A 15,103-nucleotide genomic window follows, 5' to 3' on the forward strand; every position below is an offset into this window, starting at 1 on the left:
AGCGGCTTCGAAAGTAACAGGCAGGATGATTCCCGCCAACATGACGTATGTAAGAAAGAGCGATACATGGTCTAAAAGCGCCGCCTAGTAACGTAGATGAAAAGTGCAGTTATAGATGACATTGGAGTAAAAACATGTTTTTGATAGCCTTTGTACATACTTTTCGGGTTACTTTAAGCTGCATGCGGACATAACACTTTCACTTAGTAATGTATCAGGCTCATCTTCAAGAAAAAATACACCGTTACGAATCATCGGCCCAATGCCACACATGCACCGGTGTTGTGGTGGTGGTTGCTTGTTTATTTTTGATATCTAGAGCTAGTTATGCATGTGTAAAGCATTTCTATGCTAACATCCGGCGCCAGGGATTGCGTGGAAGGTATAACGTTACCAGAAAATCTTTCTGTGTTGTCTATCGTCTAAGCAAGGAGGTTGAATAAAGATAGGACTAGATGTCAATCATTCAGATGCACAGAAATGACTCTACACCACAAAGTCTCATCTAAGTACAGGTAACTAGGTTTCAGGTTGGAAGGTATAGTATAGATAGTCTGGTTGGTTTAACTGGAATAAACGTTTTGTGAGGAAAATTTAAGTTGCAAGGGCAGCAAATACTTGTTTCTTTATACCGTATTCACATGCTGGTAGCCCATATAGTAGATCAGTTTGGTTAGACGATCTTTTTTATTACACTCCACTGAAAGATGGTAGATGCAACAAAACCGAAGGTCGCAGAAAATGCAAACATTCAATTTCCAAATGGAACAACCAAGCAAGGCCTTCAATCTTATATTTGCTACAGCAAACACTTATAAAGACACACACACTGAGTAATGCACACATAGCACTAAGGGCCGCCGTCAAGTGTTTGACAGACTGCCCAATAAGTTTGGGGGCCGCTAGGGGGCGCGATCAAACAAGCACCAAAGAAACACTTGTAGGTTCCACTGTATATGCAAAACTTCTTGGTCTCTGTTGAAGAAACAGAGAGTCTTTGTCATCTCGAGGTCTTCCTACTGACCTTTTACTGGCAATGGTCAGTGATTGATGTCGGAAAAGTCAGTGGTCAGACTCAGACGACGAAAGTAGGTCGCCAGCTGTAGGCCATCAGAGGGTGGCTTACGGACGAAAAAGTTGTCTACCTCTTCTGTCCTGTCACACGCTTGGACTAAGAGATGGCGGAGACTTCGTCTGCAGCAACCTCTACCGAAGGGTTTACCCCCTCTTCTACGGGCGGTACCCCCTCCGTGGGAAGACAGGGGGTAGAAGCAGCGGATATTGTTGTGATAGCAGTCTATTTCGTCTTGATCATGGCAGTCGGTATATGGGTAAGTTTCCATCCATGTTTTTACGTTCATTTCGTGCCTTATGTTTATTTCGTGCATCAAAGTTGTACCAATGTTGACTGTGACTCCCAAGTGACAAGAAATATTCGCAAGACCTATGTTCAATCACGAAAAACTGGCAGGACAATAGGTACTTATGATGAAACTGTGCGCTAGCGTGACATGGGCCACTAGTTAAATGTATCCGGGCCAGTAAACTAGCCCAACTTGTTCTACATATATTCCAACTTATTCTACAATGTTAGCAGGGTACGCTACACTGCTGGGAAACTTCAATGACCAGTAAAAATCTAAAATTTAGCTGAGTCACAAAACAGACCACAGTCTCTCTATTCTTGTGTATGTATGTTGCCCTCCCTTGACACACCCCCAACGTAACTCATTGTACAGCAATCACAAGTCTTGTTCAGGTTCTGTTCAAAGGTCAAATTCTGAATCACTGGATGATAAACTACTATTTCATGTCGCTGTGTATTGAAAATGCATACTCATGATAGTTCTTAAACAAACATTTCCGAAACACTTTTTTGTTCGTCAATCACGATTAGTTAGTGGGTCCTTCTAATGATTTATAGAGAAGCGAGATATTTTGGTGCAAGGGATGGTTTCAGAAGTTAAGAGACCATGCCTCAACAAAGTTTGGATAAATACCGTGACAAAATCTACAAATTACAAGACAGCGACAGGGCATTTACGTCAGGAAATTGAATAATTTCCTATAATATTTGACAATGTTTTTATCTCAACTTGACTCAACCGTTCTTTTGTATAAATGAGGACCTTTTTTGAATATTTGGCAAAACAGAACCGATTCTGAGAACATAAAACAAAGACAAAAAACATCGGTATGTTGGATAGAATATCGCAGTCTAACACATAAGTTCGGCTTCTTCTCGCTTCTTTGTTCATGGTGAAAATGAAAGATTGCATGGGTAACATCCATTGGCATAATACCGGTCGGTTTACAGCAATTTCTCAAGCAATGCTAATTTGGCAAATGATCAACGCATCATTTTCTCCAGTTACATGTTGCTGTTACAGCTTACCTTTGCCACTTCTTCTGTGTAAATTATTTTGTCTCTCTGGTCCTGCTAAAAACATGATATCGTAATTGGAACACACCGCGGAATTGCACGGAGAACGGGCGCGTGGTTGGAAGGGGGTACTAAATACCGGTCGAACGAAACACGGCACAATTAACTGCCGCTATGTACCTTTATACATCCTCTGTTGTTCCTTTCTTTCCTGTTAGTAGTTGCACAAAACAAAAATCTGCATGAGAAAATGGGCGTATACTGACAAGAATTTTCATTTAATTTTGGTCCGTCACAACCGCTATGACGTAAAACTTTACTGCATGCCGTAGCATTAAAAATGGCGGGAAAATGGCGGCGTACGTTCAATTTGACCCATTCAGCCGTAGATCCGGGTGATAATGCAACGGTTCCTCACACTTTTACACGAGTTGTAGGTCACCAAAAGAAATTCAAGATTCCTGTTGAATCATGCTCGTCTTGTGCCGTGAGCACATGTGATTATTATCTACAAATCTGGCGATGAACGTGACAGTGTGTTTGTCCCACGACGAGCTCGCCTGCCCAGAAAATGACCTGAAAACTTTTGGCCTTGTTGTCTTCGAATGCATTGTTATCGATGCTTTGTAAATTATGTATTGGACACCTAGATGTCTGAAGTGTGCATACCTCAGAAATAACTATTGTTGCATGTGTAGATCTCTTTAAGTTCCACTATTTTTAATCGACCGGTATAAGGCTTATGACCGGTATTATGCCAATGCATGTTATAGGTATAGTCGATTTTTCAAAACGCATGAGGGATATCTAATTGTCAGTGCTACTCAAATATCTGTAGTGAGGGAATATACTTTGCATATAACTAAATAGGATTATTCGATCAAGATCATACCTGTCCGTGCTACACTGTTATGGTCTATATTGTGTATTTTCAGTCTATGGTGAAGGCGAACCGTGGAACAGTGACGGGGTACTTTCTGGCCGGACGCAGTATGTGGTGGGGCCCGGTAAGTGTTTTCTTTTTCGAGATCATAAATAAATTTTAAAGTACAAAGACGGTGACGACGCCATCTTGGATCTAATAGAAACACCAACATAGCAAATACGAAATTTAAAAGAACTAAAAGTCAGAAGTAAAAATATCGGCCCACCAGGCATCAGTAGTTATAGTCGCTCCACGAATAAACATTCTCAGAAAGCGTTGTAGATCTTTGATCCTTTAGTTTGCTCTTTGTTTAAAGTTTAACCAACTTTTGTGAATGGCTGCTCACATCACAAGGACAATAAGGTCTCATTTTTTGGCTACGCGCCAAGGGCGGAGTTTATTGCTCCTTTTTTGACATAAGGAAAAACACTGGCTACAAGACAAAGCAGACTAGAAAAAGAAAATTGTTGGATTAGAAAAACACAAAGAAACATTTTATTCTCCGTAATCGTAGTTCACCTTTATCCGCGGGGTAACCTATATCCGTTGTATGTAGGGATATCTAGTCGACCGACGTTGGTTTCAAATTACAATATTTTCATAGCATTCCAGTCTGAAACACTCGTCTGTCGATTTGATATCCCTTAACTCTCCGATTTTATATACAACGGATACAGGCTACACCGCGGATATAGCTGAACTAACGTTACATCTGCTTGTAGATTGACCTTGATCTTTGTCTATACTTTAAAGATCGGGTTGTCCTTATATGGAAGTAACATCGGCAGCACCAGTTTTATCGGCTTGGCCGGGACCGGAGCGGCTTCTGGGATAGCAGTGTCAGCTTATGAACTCAGCGTAAGTATTGGAACTAATTTTGATGATATTTCATTTACTATTCTACATTCTACATAGCAGATTATTACACTTTGAATTGTAGGAAATAATTTTATGTGCAGCGTTAAAAACTGAGAAATATGAAGTGAACATGTTGTATTCTATTATCTCATCTGTAAGTAGTTAAGAAACGTTAAGTATTGTTTTGATGCAAGCAGAACATTGTTAGAAAATGATGTATGCTTTTTGTTTTCTTTACACAGGGTTTGTTTTGTCTCCTGCTGCTTGCTTGGTTATATATTCCAGTCTACATATCCTCTGCGGTAAGATGCTATTTTATATACTTATCGGGCTAAAAGTTCACCATGCTTTTTTTCCCCCTATGCGATTCTTTCTTCATTGAGTTTTCTATCATGTCACCAAACAATATCTAAATTTGCGTTTCAAGAGACATGTTTTTGCATGGACAGATAAAAAATTGCATACACTGGTGTATTTTGGGATGTATGTGTGTTGAATTTGTCAGTCTGTACCTAGACAACATTGAGAATCTGAAATGACAATGTTACATTTTCCGTAGGTGACAACCATGCCACAGTACCTGAAGAAACGTTTTGGCGGGAAAAGACTCCAAATCTACCTGTCCGTCCTAGCCTTGATTCAGTACATCTTCATCAAGATATCGGTGAGTCTTAGACTTTTCCTTTTGTTCCAAGATTTGAATTTCATTGTCTATACTACTTTCTGCACGTTTAATCTTCTAGTCCCTTATAGATGATCCTGGTAGTGATGTTGACGTATCATGTGCGCCCCCAGGCGGATATGTTCGCAGGTGCACTGTTTATCCAGTTGGCGCTGGGCTGGAGCCTGTACCCGTCCATCCTGCTCCTGTTGGCCATCACTGCGGTCTACACAATCGGAGGTTTGGAAACATACATTATGTTTGATAAAACCCAAGTTATAGCTTTCTCCGATCTTCTCAGAACTTTGATCCAAGCGACGCTCAGCATTCAGATATATTTCTTTCAGTATTTTAGCTACAATTGTTCCCTTAGTGCGGACTGTAAACGAATCTCAGAAATACTGTATAAAGCCTTACCTCACTGCTACCTAAATTGGATGTGTGTAACCCTCTTCTTCAAAATGGGAATATCATGCAAAATGTTAAAGTATGACTGAAATCAAAAAGGTAACATAACACACAAAGACTTATCAAAATATTCTTTATTTTTGTCTATAAAATTCTTTTGAGCTCCGTCAAACTGCTCTATTGCAGAGAGACCGCAGCCCTAGTGGAATGTGGTTGTTAGCAATGCTTATAAATCTGCACGTTTGTAAATCTCGCCAGCTTACCATTAATGAAGATATTTTTTCTATGTACAGGAGGCCTTACCGCAGTAATGTACACAGACGCTGTGTCAGTCTGCATCATGGTAGTCGGAGCCGTCATTCTGATGGTCATGGGTAAGTAAAAACATTGAACCTCCTACATTGTCTCCATTGAATGTGTACCCACTTCTTCTAGAGTTTGTTTAGAATGAACAGACCGTTTGTATGACTGTATTGTGTTTTAGGCATTCTCATCATTTACTTATTATGAAGAAACGACTGTTTATTACCTTCTTGTTACAGTAAATGGAGGTTATAATACTTATATTGTAGCTGCGTGTTTATGTTTGTGCCTGTGTGTTTGTGTCTGTGTGTGTGTGTATGTGTGTGTGTGTGTGCGCGTGTGTGTATGTGTCTAGATGTGTGTGTGTGTGTGTCTGTGCATGTGTGCGTTTGTGTGTATGTCTGTGTGTGTGTGTGTCTTTGTGCGCGCGCATGCGCAATGACTCAAGAACGTCTGGTTGATTGTTTTAATATTTGGTATATGGGTAGGTCTTCATGCAGCCTCAAAGTGTTTAGATTTTTGGCCCTTGCGGCTTGCTATGGTACTGCATTGGAACCTTAGGTTTTGGTTTCCGTGTCATTGAGGATGTCTAGTAGCATAGTGTTTGATTCACATGTTTGACCGGACGTTTTTGTCCGCAGCATTTGTGCGAGTCGGTGGGATAGAAACTCTGATCGTAGAATATTTCCGGTCCATCCCTAACATCAGACCTCCCAACACCACTTGCGGCGTGCCGACCCCGGAAGCATTTCACCTCTTCAGGGATGCCACCGGAAGTGACCTCCCATGGCCCGGCCTAGTGTTTGGAATCTTTATTCTATCAGCATGGTACTTTTGTACTGACCAGGTAACCGTCTTTCTTCAACCATAGGTCTATCACCGAAAATTCCCCCTTTTGTCTTCCTTAAACCTAAGAAACTTCGCATACTTTTGTCAATCACAATCAACAGGCTAGGCATGAAATCACTAAAGCTTTCTTTCAAATCAACATCATCACGTTTAGTATGGTATATAGGGCTGAGAATGATGTAATACAAAAATCGCTAAAACGAAAACAGTTGGAGAAATGAAACATATCAAAGTATTTAAAAATCCAATATTCTATCACCTTCCTACAATAGCTCATCATGTATAAATTCCCTAAATGTTCATGTCCATTTTCAGGTCTTATGATTTCAATTGCACACTACTTTTGGTTCTGCCCTTGTATTGATTATGTTTCAACTTATGTATAATTGCGTGATTTGGTTTATTGATTTTCAATATGTGTCTAATTACTAATAAATTCATTGTTCTGTATGAGTGTATGTTTATATGTACATTGCAATGGCCCATGGATGGCAGGAAGCAATAAATAAAGTCACGTAAAATGTTACAGAAGTACTGCAAAGACATTACGATAGTTTTAGCTACGTCTTCTAGATAGTTAACCGTGAATTGCATGTAATTTGTTTAGTTACAAGTTTGCTTGAGCCTTCACAAAACGTTCTTCACCAGGTCCTGGTGCAGCGCTCCCTAGCGGCTAAGAACATGACGCATGCTAAGGGCGGGTCCATTCTGGCCGCGGGGCTGAAGATCCTCCCCCTGTTCCTAATGGTCATGCCCGGGATGATCAGCAGGGTTCTGTTCAAAGGTGCGTTTCTAAACCATTTCGTAATTTTTATCCTTCGACAAGAGTGTCATGTCTTAGGTTTTAGATTTTTGTTTGTGTATCTGTGTGTGAACAACATAACTCGAGAGTGGATGGTTCCTACTGATATTTGTTAGGTGGGGAGGGGTCGGGGAAAGGAACGTCAAGTTCGAAAATGGGCCTCGTAGTGACTTTCTAAGATGCTGCAGCAAAACTTGTACCTTTCCTTGGTGCTGAAATACTGGTTAAACGTAAGCTCGTACTTTTCCTTTGTGCTGAAATACTGGTTAAACGTAGACTCGTACCCTTTCCTTGGTGCTGAAATACTGATTAAACGTAAACTCGCACCCTTTCATTGGTGCTGAAATACTGGTTAAACGTAAACTCGTACCCTTTCCTTGGTGCTGAAATACTGGCTAAACGTAAACTCGTACCCTTTCATTGGTGCTGAAATACTGGTTAAACGTAAACTCGTACCCTTTCCTTGGTACTGAAATACTGGTTAAACGTAAACTCGTACTCTTTCCTAAGTAGTGAAAAACTGATTAACTCATACCCTTTCCTTGGTGCTGAAATAATGGTTAAACCTTGGTTTATCCTGATTGGTTGGTTGTAGATGACGTAGCCTGTGTGACCGCAGAGGAATGTGTACGAGCGTGTGGGAACCCTGCGAGCTGTACCAACATCGCCTACCCAAAACTGGTCATAGAACTCATGCCAGTCGGTAAGTTCGTACTATTACGTTTTTGTTCAATGTCATTGTTTTCTTATTTCCAGCAACCTACTATATTAGCTATAGTAGTTAACTTGTCAGATTGGAAATCCTTACCACAGTTTGTGGTTGAAGCTTAATGTGTTACGAGTCCAAGGCCCGATTTGGCAGTCATTAAGAGAATAAGCACATTCGGGGCCGACCTATGTTAGTTAAGCGCGTCTCATCGGACTGCGCCAAAATGCGGTAGAAAATTGCGCCAACTTTGCGAATTTTTGCCAATTTTCCTGTGCGGACCCAGTGACGTGCGAGGCATTTGCGTATGAAGTCCCAACACAATGTCACATTGTTTGTTTTGATACTAATACAAGACAACTTTATTGAAAATCACAGTGTTTCAACTAAACCTAGACGTAAATGACAACGTCCCTTTTCCAGGTCTGCGAGGGCTGATGGTAGCCACCATGTTGGCAGCTCTGATGAGTTCTCTGACGTCAGTGTTTAACAGCAGCAGCAGCATCTTTACCGTGGACCTGTGGGCGAGGGTCAGGAGGAAGGCATCACAACGTGAACTCATGCTGGTGGGAAGGTACGTGCCCCCTCCTAAAGCTAAGGACACAACCCGCCGTACGTGCAAATACGTGCTGTCTACGTGCCAAAACATGGGCAATCTTTTGGGATCCGTAAGTGGTAAGTAACGCCTTTGTACGAACTCGTAGGGAATCCGAAGGATTTTGGAGCACGCAGACACGCCGCGACCGAACGTTACGTGCAGGCAAAACATTGTGTGCCATCGGGCTGCGGCCGTCCCCCGTACGTGCCAGTACTGGCGACGCGCCTGCCCTGTACTGCCTGAACGTTTTCAGAAATACGTGGCGGACGTGACCTCCCCAAAAACCTACGGACAAATTGCACGTACGGCTGGTTGTGCCCTTAGCTTTATAGTGACCACCTGTGCATACCTTAGCATTAAAAATCTCCTGTATAGTAGCCACCTGTCTACATTGTCACTCTACATTCTACTTTGGAAGAAGACGGTCGAAGGTGTTTATTTTGCCCCCCCCCCCCCCACTGTATGACCTCGATACTGCAGTAGAACGGTTTTTGTATCTTCTGTCCTAGACACGCGATGGTCTTGATGTTTTGGTGACATAGCTTTTTATGTAAGGAAGAAGTTGTGTAAGTCTGTGCTCCTATCAACTTGCTCCGGAACTGCAAGGGCGTTTTTGTGAAATATCTAAGGAAGATATCTAAAAAAACAACGTGTTCCATGATATTCAGTATGCAGAGATAGTTTAGACAGATAGGTACAAAATGACATGTAGTTTATGCAAATTAGGACTTAATTTTAGGATTAGGATTTATTAAGGACAAAATCTGTGATCCTACTGTTTTCCACAACGGGGTTTTATACACGTTAAGCAGGGTTCTCCCCAGGATTTTTCAGTATAGTGGAGGGGCTGGCAAAAATAACCCGAACCAACGCGCTGCGCTTTCATGAAAATAGGCTAATTTGGAATGACAGAGGGTGTCAAATACTGCAAGTAACGTTATAATGTATTATAGTGATTCCTTTGTTGTGAGGTGCCAAAACGACTTTTGTTTTGATCATCGCCCATTCACAAGAAAATAGGGAAGAAACGTACTAAATTTCAAAAGTAGTAAAGTGGAGCTGGGCTAGGAGTAAAGAAGTGGAAGGCCTCCGTTATTCCATCCTCTTAGGAGGACTCTGCATTAAGTATTTTTCTGTTTGTGTTCCTAGACTGTTCGTGTTGGTGATGGTGGGGATAGGAATCCTGTGGATCCCGGTAGTGCAGGCAGCTCAGGGCGGACAGCTGTTTGACTACATCCAGTCCATCACCAGTTACCAGGCACCGCCCGTCCTGGCCTGCTTCACGCTCGGCATCCTCTGGCCAAGGACTAACGAACCGGTGCGTAATGTTCTCAGATCTACTCTCCAAGCAGAGGTTCGACTGTTTTTTGACGTGTTTGTCAGGCTTCCTATTTTGTCTCATTCATGTTCTCAGACCAACATGGCAACAAAGACGCATACATGTAAAACAATTAAGTCAAAACAGGCGGATCCCAACCTCTGCTTGGAGGTATGCGTTGCGTCTTTAACGAGCTAGAGAGAACTATTTTTGGTTGTGTCTGCATTGTATAAATCAAAGTCCTCTTTTAATGGGTTTGTAGACTATACGAAAGTACTTTTGTTGCGTCAATTAAGTGTGTTGTTGTAATAGTCTAAAAGTTATTATCTAATGAGTGGAAGCCAGAAGGGGAGTTCTAAGCCCTCCGCAAATCGTTTTCTTTTACTAAATCATCCTTTTGTTGTAGGTACTGTGCAGAACGCAGATTGGAATGAAATATATATTGTTACTGGCCCCTTGAAATCTGTGATGTGATCTTTCCATAACAGGGGGCATTCTGGGGGATGATAATCGGGCTTGTGGTCGGGACGGTTCGGCTGATCCTTGACTTCTCGTACGGGTTCCCCCGGTGTGGCGAGCCCGACAACAGGCCTGACATCATCACCAAGTTCCACTTTCTGCACTTCGCCATCCTGCTCTTCGCACTCTGCGTGGTCGCGATTGTCGTCATTAGTCTGCTGACTGAGCCTCAAGACAATGAAAAGGTACGAAAGAATCACAGATTTTGATTTGATCATATATGGATAGCATCAGCACTATCCTCCTACGCACGGTCCCCGACCGGCTAATCGCCTATGTGGGGACCCTGCTTATAAATATGATATGGGAACCAGACAGTCAGTGCCCAATCCGGCCTTTGCGAGACCCCTTTTGAAAACTGAAAGGCTATTCCCTGATTGGCTGACAACTGGTTTGTGGCGACGCTCACAGTAACCGGGAGTGGCCCTTGAGATAGCAGGGTCCCCACATGGGCGATTAGCCGGTTGGGGACCGTGCGTATGCGGATGATCGGCGGACGTATCAATTTTCCGAAATCACGTTTCAAAAAGGAAGTTTTGATCATATACTCACATAAATCATACAAGGCAGCCATGAGATAGTAAGCACATACATGTATATGCCATAGATGGTGCAGCTTTTTGAATTATGCCATTTGTCAGTTTATATAGTCAATATTAGACATTTATCTATCTATCTTTGATATATCATCAACCTACTACATTCCCGTGGACCTGGGAAGCGACACTGGGAGGCTATCCACTGGTTAGCTAAAGGTTTATTCAAGTTACGGTACGTTATCACCTACATGAAATGTCATGGAGGTTATATTTTCAGTAGCGTTTGTCTGTCTGTCTGTGAACAAGATAACTCATGAACGGCCGGCCGGATGGATTGGTTTCATACTTAGTGTGTTGGTGGGGTGTGCTAAAAGCTGAAAGTGATTAGATTTTGGGCACCTAGCGGCTTTCCTTGGTACTGCAGCGCAACTTCCGGTTTTGCTATCTCGTGCTCTGAGCAAAATATGGTCACAAATTTTAATTATTTGATCGATAGCTCTTGTGCTCAGAAATAAGTGACACAACCCCGTTAAATTTGATCCCCCTAGTGACTACTTTCTTATATTTCTCCGAATGGTTTAGTTGGTCCGTTTGACGTGGTGGACGCGACACAGTAAAGACATGCCGGTGGATCTGTCCGATTCTGAAGAGGAGGAAGAAGAAGAGGAAGAAGAAGAAACGGAGAAGGAAGAAAACGGGGAACTACAAACTGAAGCGACAAAACAGAGCGCGGAAGGTAAGATAGGTGACAGTATTTTGTTGGGGGAAAAATAGCAGATGACAAACGAGGTAATGGTGATACATCTATTAACATAATACCGCTACGGTCACTGCGAGTTTGCAAGTGATACTAATTTGACAAATGATTAACGCATCATTTTCTCCAGTTACATGTTGCTGGTACAGCTTACCTTTGCCACTTGTTTTCTGCATCTTCTTTTGTCTCTCTGGATGTTACCCTTTGTTTAAAAGCCCTTGTCCTACTGAGCCCTTAAACCAAGGCAATACAAGGTATATGGTTGTTGCTATAACTGCATATGCAGAACGAAAAATTTGCAGAACATGAAACGGTCCCTTTTTGGGTGTGTGTAACGTAACATTTCAATGTGTAAATACAAAATAATATTGCAGAAATCCTAATGGTAGAAATGCCAAGTGACAGTATATCTCTATTATATTTCATCACTGGAATTCTTTGGCATTTCCATAGGCGTAATTATAAAAATGAGGTTTTGAGAAAATACTATATGATTGAATTAACTCCTATGTTCTTTTGACTTTTTCCCTGGAGTTCAAGATGGTGGACAAAGAGGATCGCGAAGCATGATGGGAATGCTGCAAACCGGATGGAACTGGTTCTGTGGATTTTCAGACATTCCCACCAAAAAGCAGACCAAAGCAGAGAAGGCAGCCTCATTGAAGGTAATATCTAGAATCATTTCATAATTATTTGATACCTCCGAGCTTTTACCTCCGTTTTTAGGGGGGTATAGTTGTTTACGGCCTGTGTGTTTGGTTGTTGATTTGTCCTAGTGTATGTTCGAAGTATTTGAATATAAGAGTATTAGGATGTGAGGCGGAAAATGGTGTAATTAGAGACTTACAGGATTGGGAGGGATGGATTGGCCAGGGTTCAAAGTTGGTCCCACAGGCTTCATTTCACAGAAAAGCAGGAAATACATACAGAATAACAGAGAAATTCATAATCATGATTAAAACTATAAAAGTTACAAAAACTCGAAGTATGATAAGTTAAATTTCTTCCTGTATATTGTTAGAGACTCAAAATTGCACACTGGAAAGTGTCTACGCATATCTTTTTTTTATTTCACGTTTTTAATCTGAATTTCTTACAGGTGATGACGTCACTGAAAGAGGATAGGCTCTGGGGACGGTTCGTTAACATCACTGCAGTGGTGCTGATGGCTATTGGGATATTCTTTTGGGGATTTTTTGCTTAAACAGAAGACAACGTCATCGTTTAAGAATGAACATTGGGTTGAGTTTTTCGTGGTTACATCGATGAAGATTAGACATCCAGGTAATAAGATATGCCAAAAAGCAGTTACTCAAACAACTGGATATGATTTTGGAAACGGCCAGACGTTTCAGATAGCATCCGCTATCTTTTGTCAGTGACACTGAAGTGATCTGGAAGAAACTGGTCTTTTATATTCTAACTATGAATGAAGACAACTTTAGATGTCCAATAGGAATACATTTTGGCTACATTTTGCATTATTGTGGCCACCATTCTCTTATTTGTAGTAGAATGTAGATTATACAACAAAGAGAGAGCTGAATTTTTTTTCCATATCTTATTCGTAACACCATACCCAAGGGCTAATTGCATGTAACACCAGTTCACCTTTATTCGCGGGGTAACCTAAATCTGTTGTACCTAAACAAAACAGGATATTAATGGGGTATCACGTAAATGGACGGTGGTTTCAAATTGCTTTTTTGTTCAACATATTGTAGTTTGAGACCACCGTCAGTCGACTTGATATACCGAAATACGCTGGTGTTGCATACAACGGATAAAGGTTACCCTGCGAATAAAGGTGAACTAGCGTTACCTATACGTTAATAAGTGTTTGGAATGACTTCTTCTTTGAATTCAGAGGTTAATGAACCGTCCCGTGTTTTGAATGGTCCCCAAAATAGTAAAGGCTTGGTGAAATTGTACCAACTGTTTGAAATAATAGAATGATTCAATCCATGTTTTCATATTATTTCATACACCGAAAAAGATAAATTCAAGTACACCCTAGGAGGAGATAATCCTTACAGTGTATAAATTGGTATATATATATATCGAAGAATGTCTAGATCTTAGAACCAATTGTGAAAATGATACTCTAGATTCGCCATGTTGATCCATTGATACTTATTCATGGAGATTCTTGTAGGTCATTGATATACGCCTGTTTGTTCATATATATAGTTGTAATAGACAATACAAAAGTCGTTGTACTTTTGCTGTGTCAATAAAAATCTTTCTTTCATATTTCTAATGGGTTAAGACAAACCTTTGACAATGAATCATATATTATGTTCCTACATTTTCAACATCATCACATAGAAGCGAGAAGAAGTACTATTCAAATTCACGTTACAGAATATAGTTCTTGGCAAGCTTGACAATGTACTTTTGCGTTTGGGGCCGCATCTGTAAGCAGCGACACCTATAGCTGCAGTACCCCACAAATTATGCTTTCGTTCTGACCTACGCTCGATTCCTTGGGTATACAGTTATGTGAAGTAAAAATCTTATAACCTTACTTGTCAAAACTTCAGTAGCAGTCTTGAATGTTTATAAACACCTATGCAATACATGGGTTCATCACTAGATCAAAGATGACAATTTAGACAATACAGAAATATACATGTACCCTGAAGTACTACTAACTCAATACTTGTAAGGGCTTTAATATATAATTTACCGACTGACTGCTCAAGGGAATGTACACCCCATCTGAGAACTAGTTAATATGAGTGTGTGTGTGTGTGTGTGTGTGTGTGTGTCTGTGTACACGTGTGTGTGTGTGTGTGTGTGTGTATGTGTGTGTGTGTGTGTGTGTGTGTGCAAACATTCATATAATTGCTAATTTGTTACATGCGGCTAATGATCTGATCATGATTTTCAAATCGTGCAAAATTCATCCGTCACTAAACATCGTAGTACGTATTTTCATACGATTGTTTCTATTACTGAGGAGACAAACGCCTCAGACTCTATATTTATGCATTAATCTGACTAAATCACGCCATCAGTCATGCAAATCGAATCTACTTCCGGGCTTAATGAAATTTAGTTACCTCATTTTTATATTTCAAGCTTACTGGCTGGGACTTTTAGGTCCTAGGTTTGGAATATGATATTGAGGAACATCGAAAACATAGGATTTTGCATATGGATCGTATTCATCAGCTTCATCGATGGAATCTGCATGCATGCCATCTGCCTGGATGTTCTGACTGCTGATGGTGACTCGGTGACTGTTTACAACATAGGAAGTCGCCATGTTGGTCACGTGACCATGAGAGGCATTTCTACCCGCCTGTATCTTAGCAACGCCACAGTAAACAGCTAAAACCAGACCTGACAGGACTACAATCCCCCCTACAATCAAAGTAGTTAGTACCCAGCCTGACACCTCGATACTGGTTGGTGGAGAGGACTTGTCCTGAATTTGTGAAGCTTCTGTCATAGACAAAGAATGTAGGCTGT

At 41.1% G+C, this 15,103-nt stretch overlaps 1 protein-coding gene across 1 annotated transcript; it reads left to right on the forward strand.

Annotated features, from left to right (window-relative positions):
- The first annotated feature begins 904 nt into the window (after window positions 1-904).
- Window positions 905-13,850, forward strand: LOC118406190 (sodium/glucose cotransporter 4-like). Its single transcript, XM_035806084.1, has 16 exons — window positions 905-1,331; window positions 3,319-3,390; window positions 4,062-4,166; window positions 4,409-4,468; window positions 4,726-4,830; window positions 4,962-5,067; window positions 5,529-5,609; window positions 6,180-6,385; window positions 7,036-7,171; window positions 7,785-7,892; window positions 8,319-8,469; window positions 9,643-9,811; window positions 10,300-10,515; window positions 11,452-11,605; window positions 12,161-12,291; window positions 12,726-13,850. Exons 1-16 carry the CDS (start codon window positions 1,179-1,181, stop codon window positions 12,828-12,830), a joined length of 2,058 nt encoding a protein of 685 aa, XP_035661977.1. The 5' UTR covers window positions 905-1,178; the 3' UTR covers window positions 12,831-13,850.
- The last annotated feature ends 1,253 nt before the right edge of the window (window positions 13,851-15,103 follow it).

Source organism: Branchiostoma floridae, chromosome 18 (assembly GCF_000003815.2).
Source record: "Branchiostoma floridae strain S238N-H82 chromosome 18, Bfl_VNyyK, whole genome shotgun sequence".
Classification (NCBI taxonomy): domain Eukaryota; kingdom Metazoa; phylum Chordata; class Leptocardii; order Amphioxiformes; family Branchiostomatidae; genus Branchiostoma; species Branchiostoma floridae.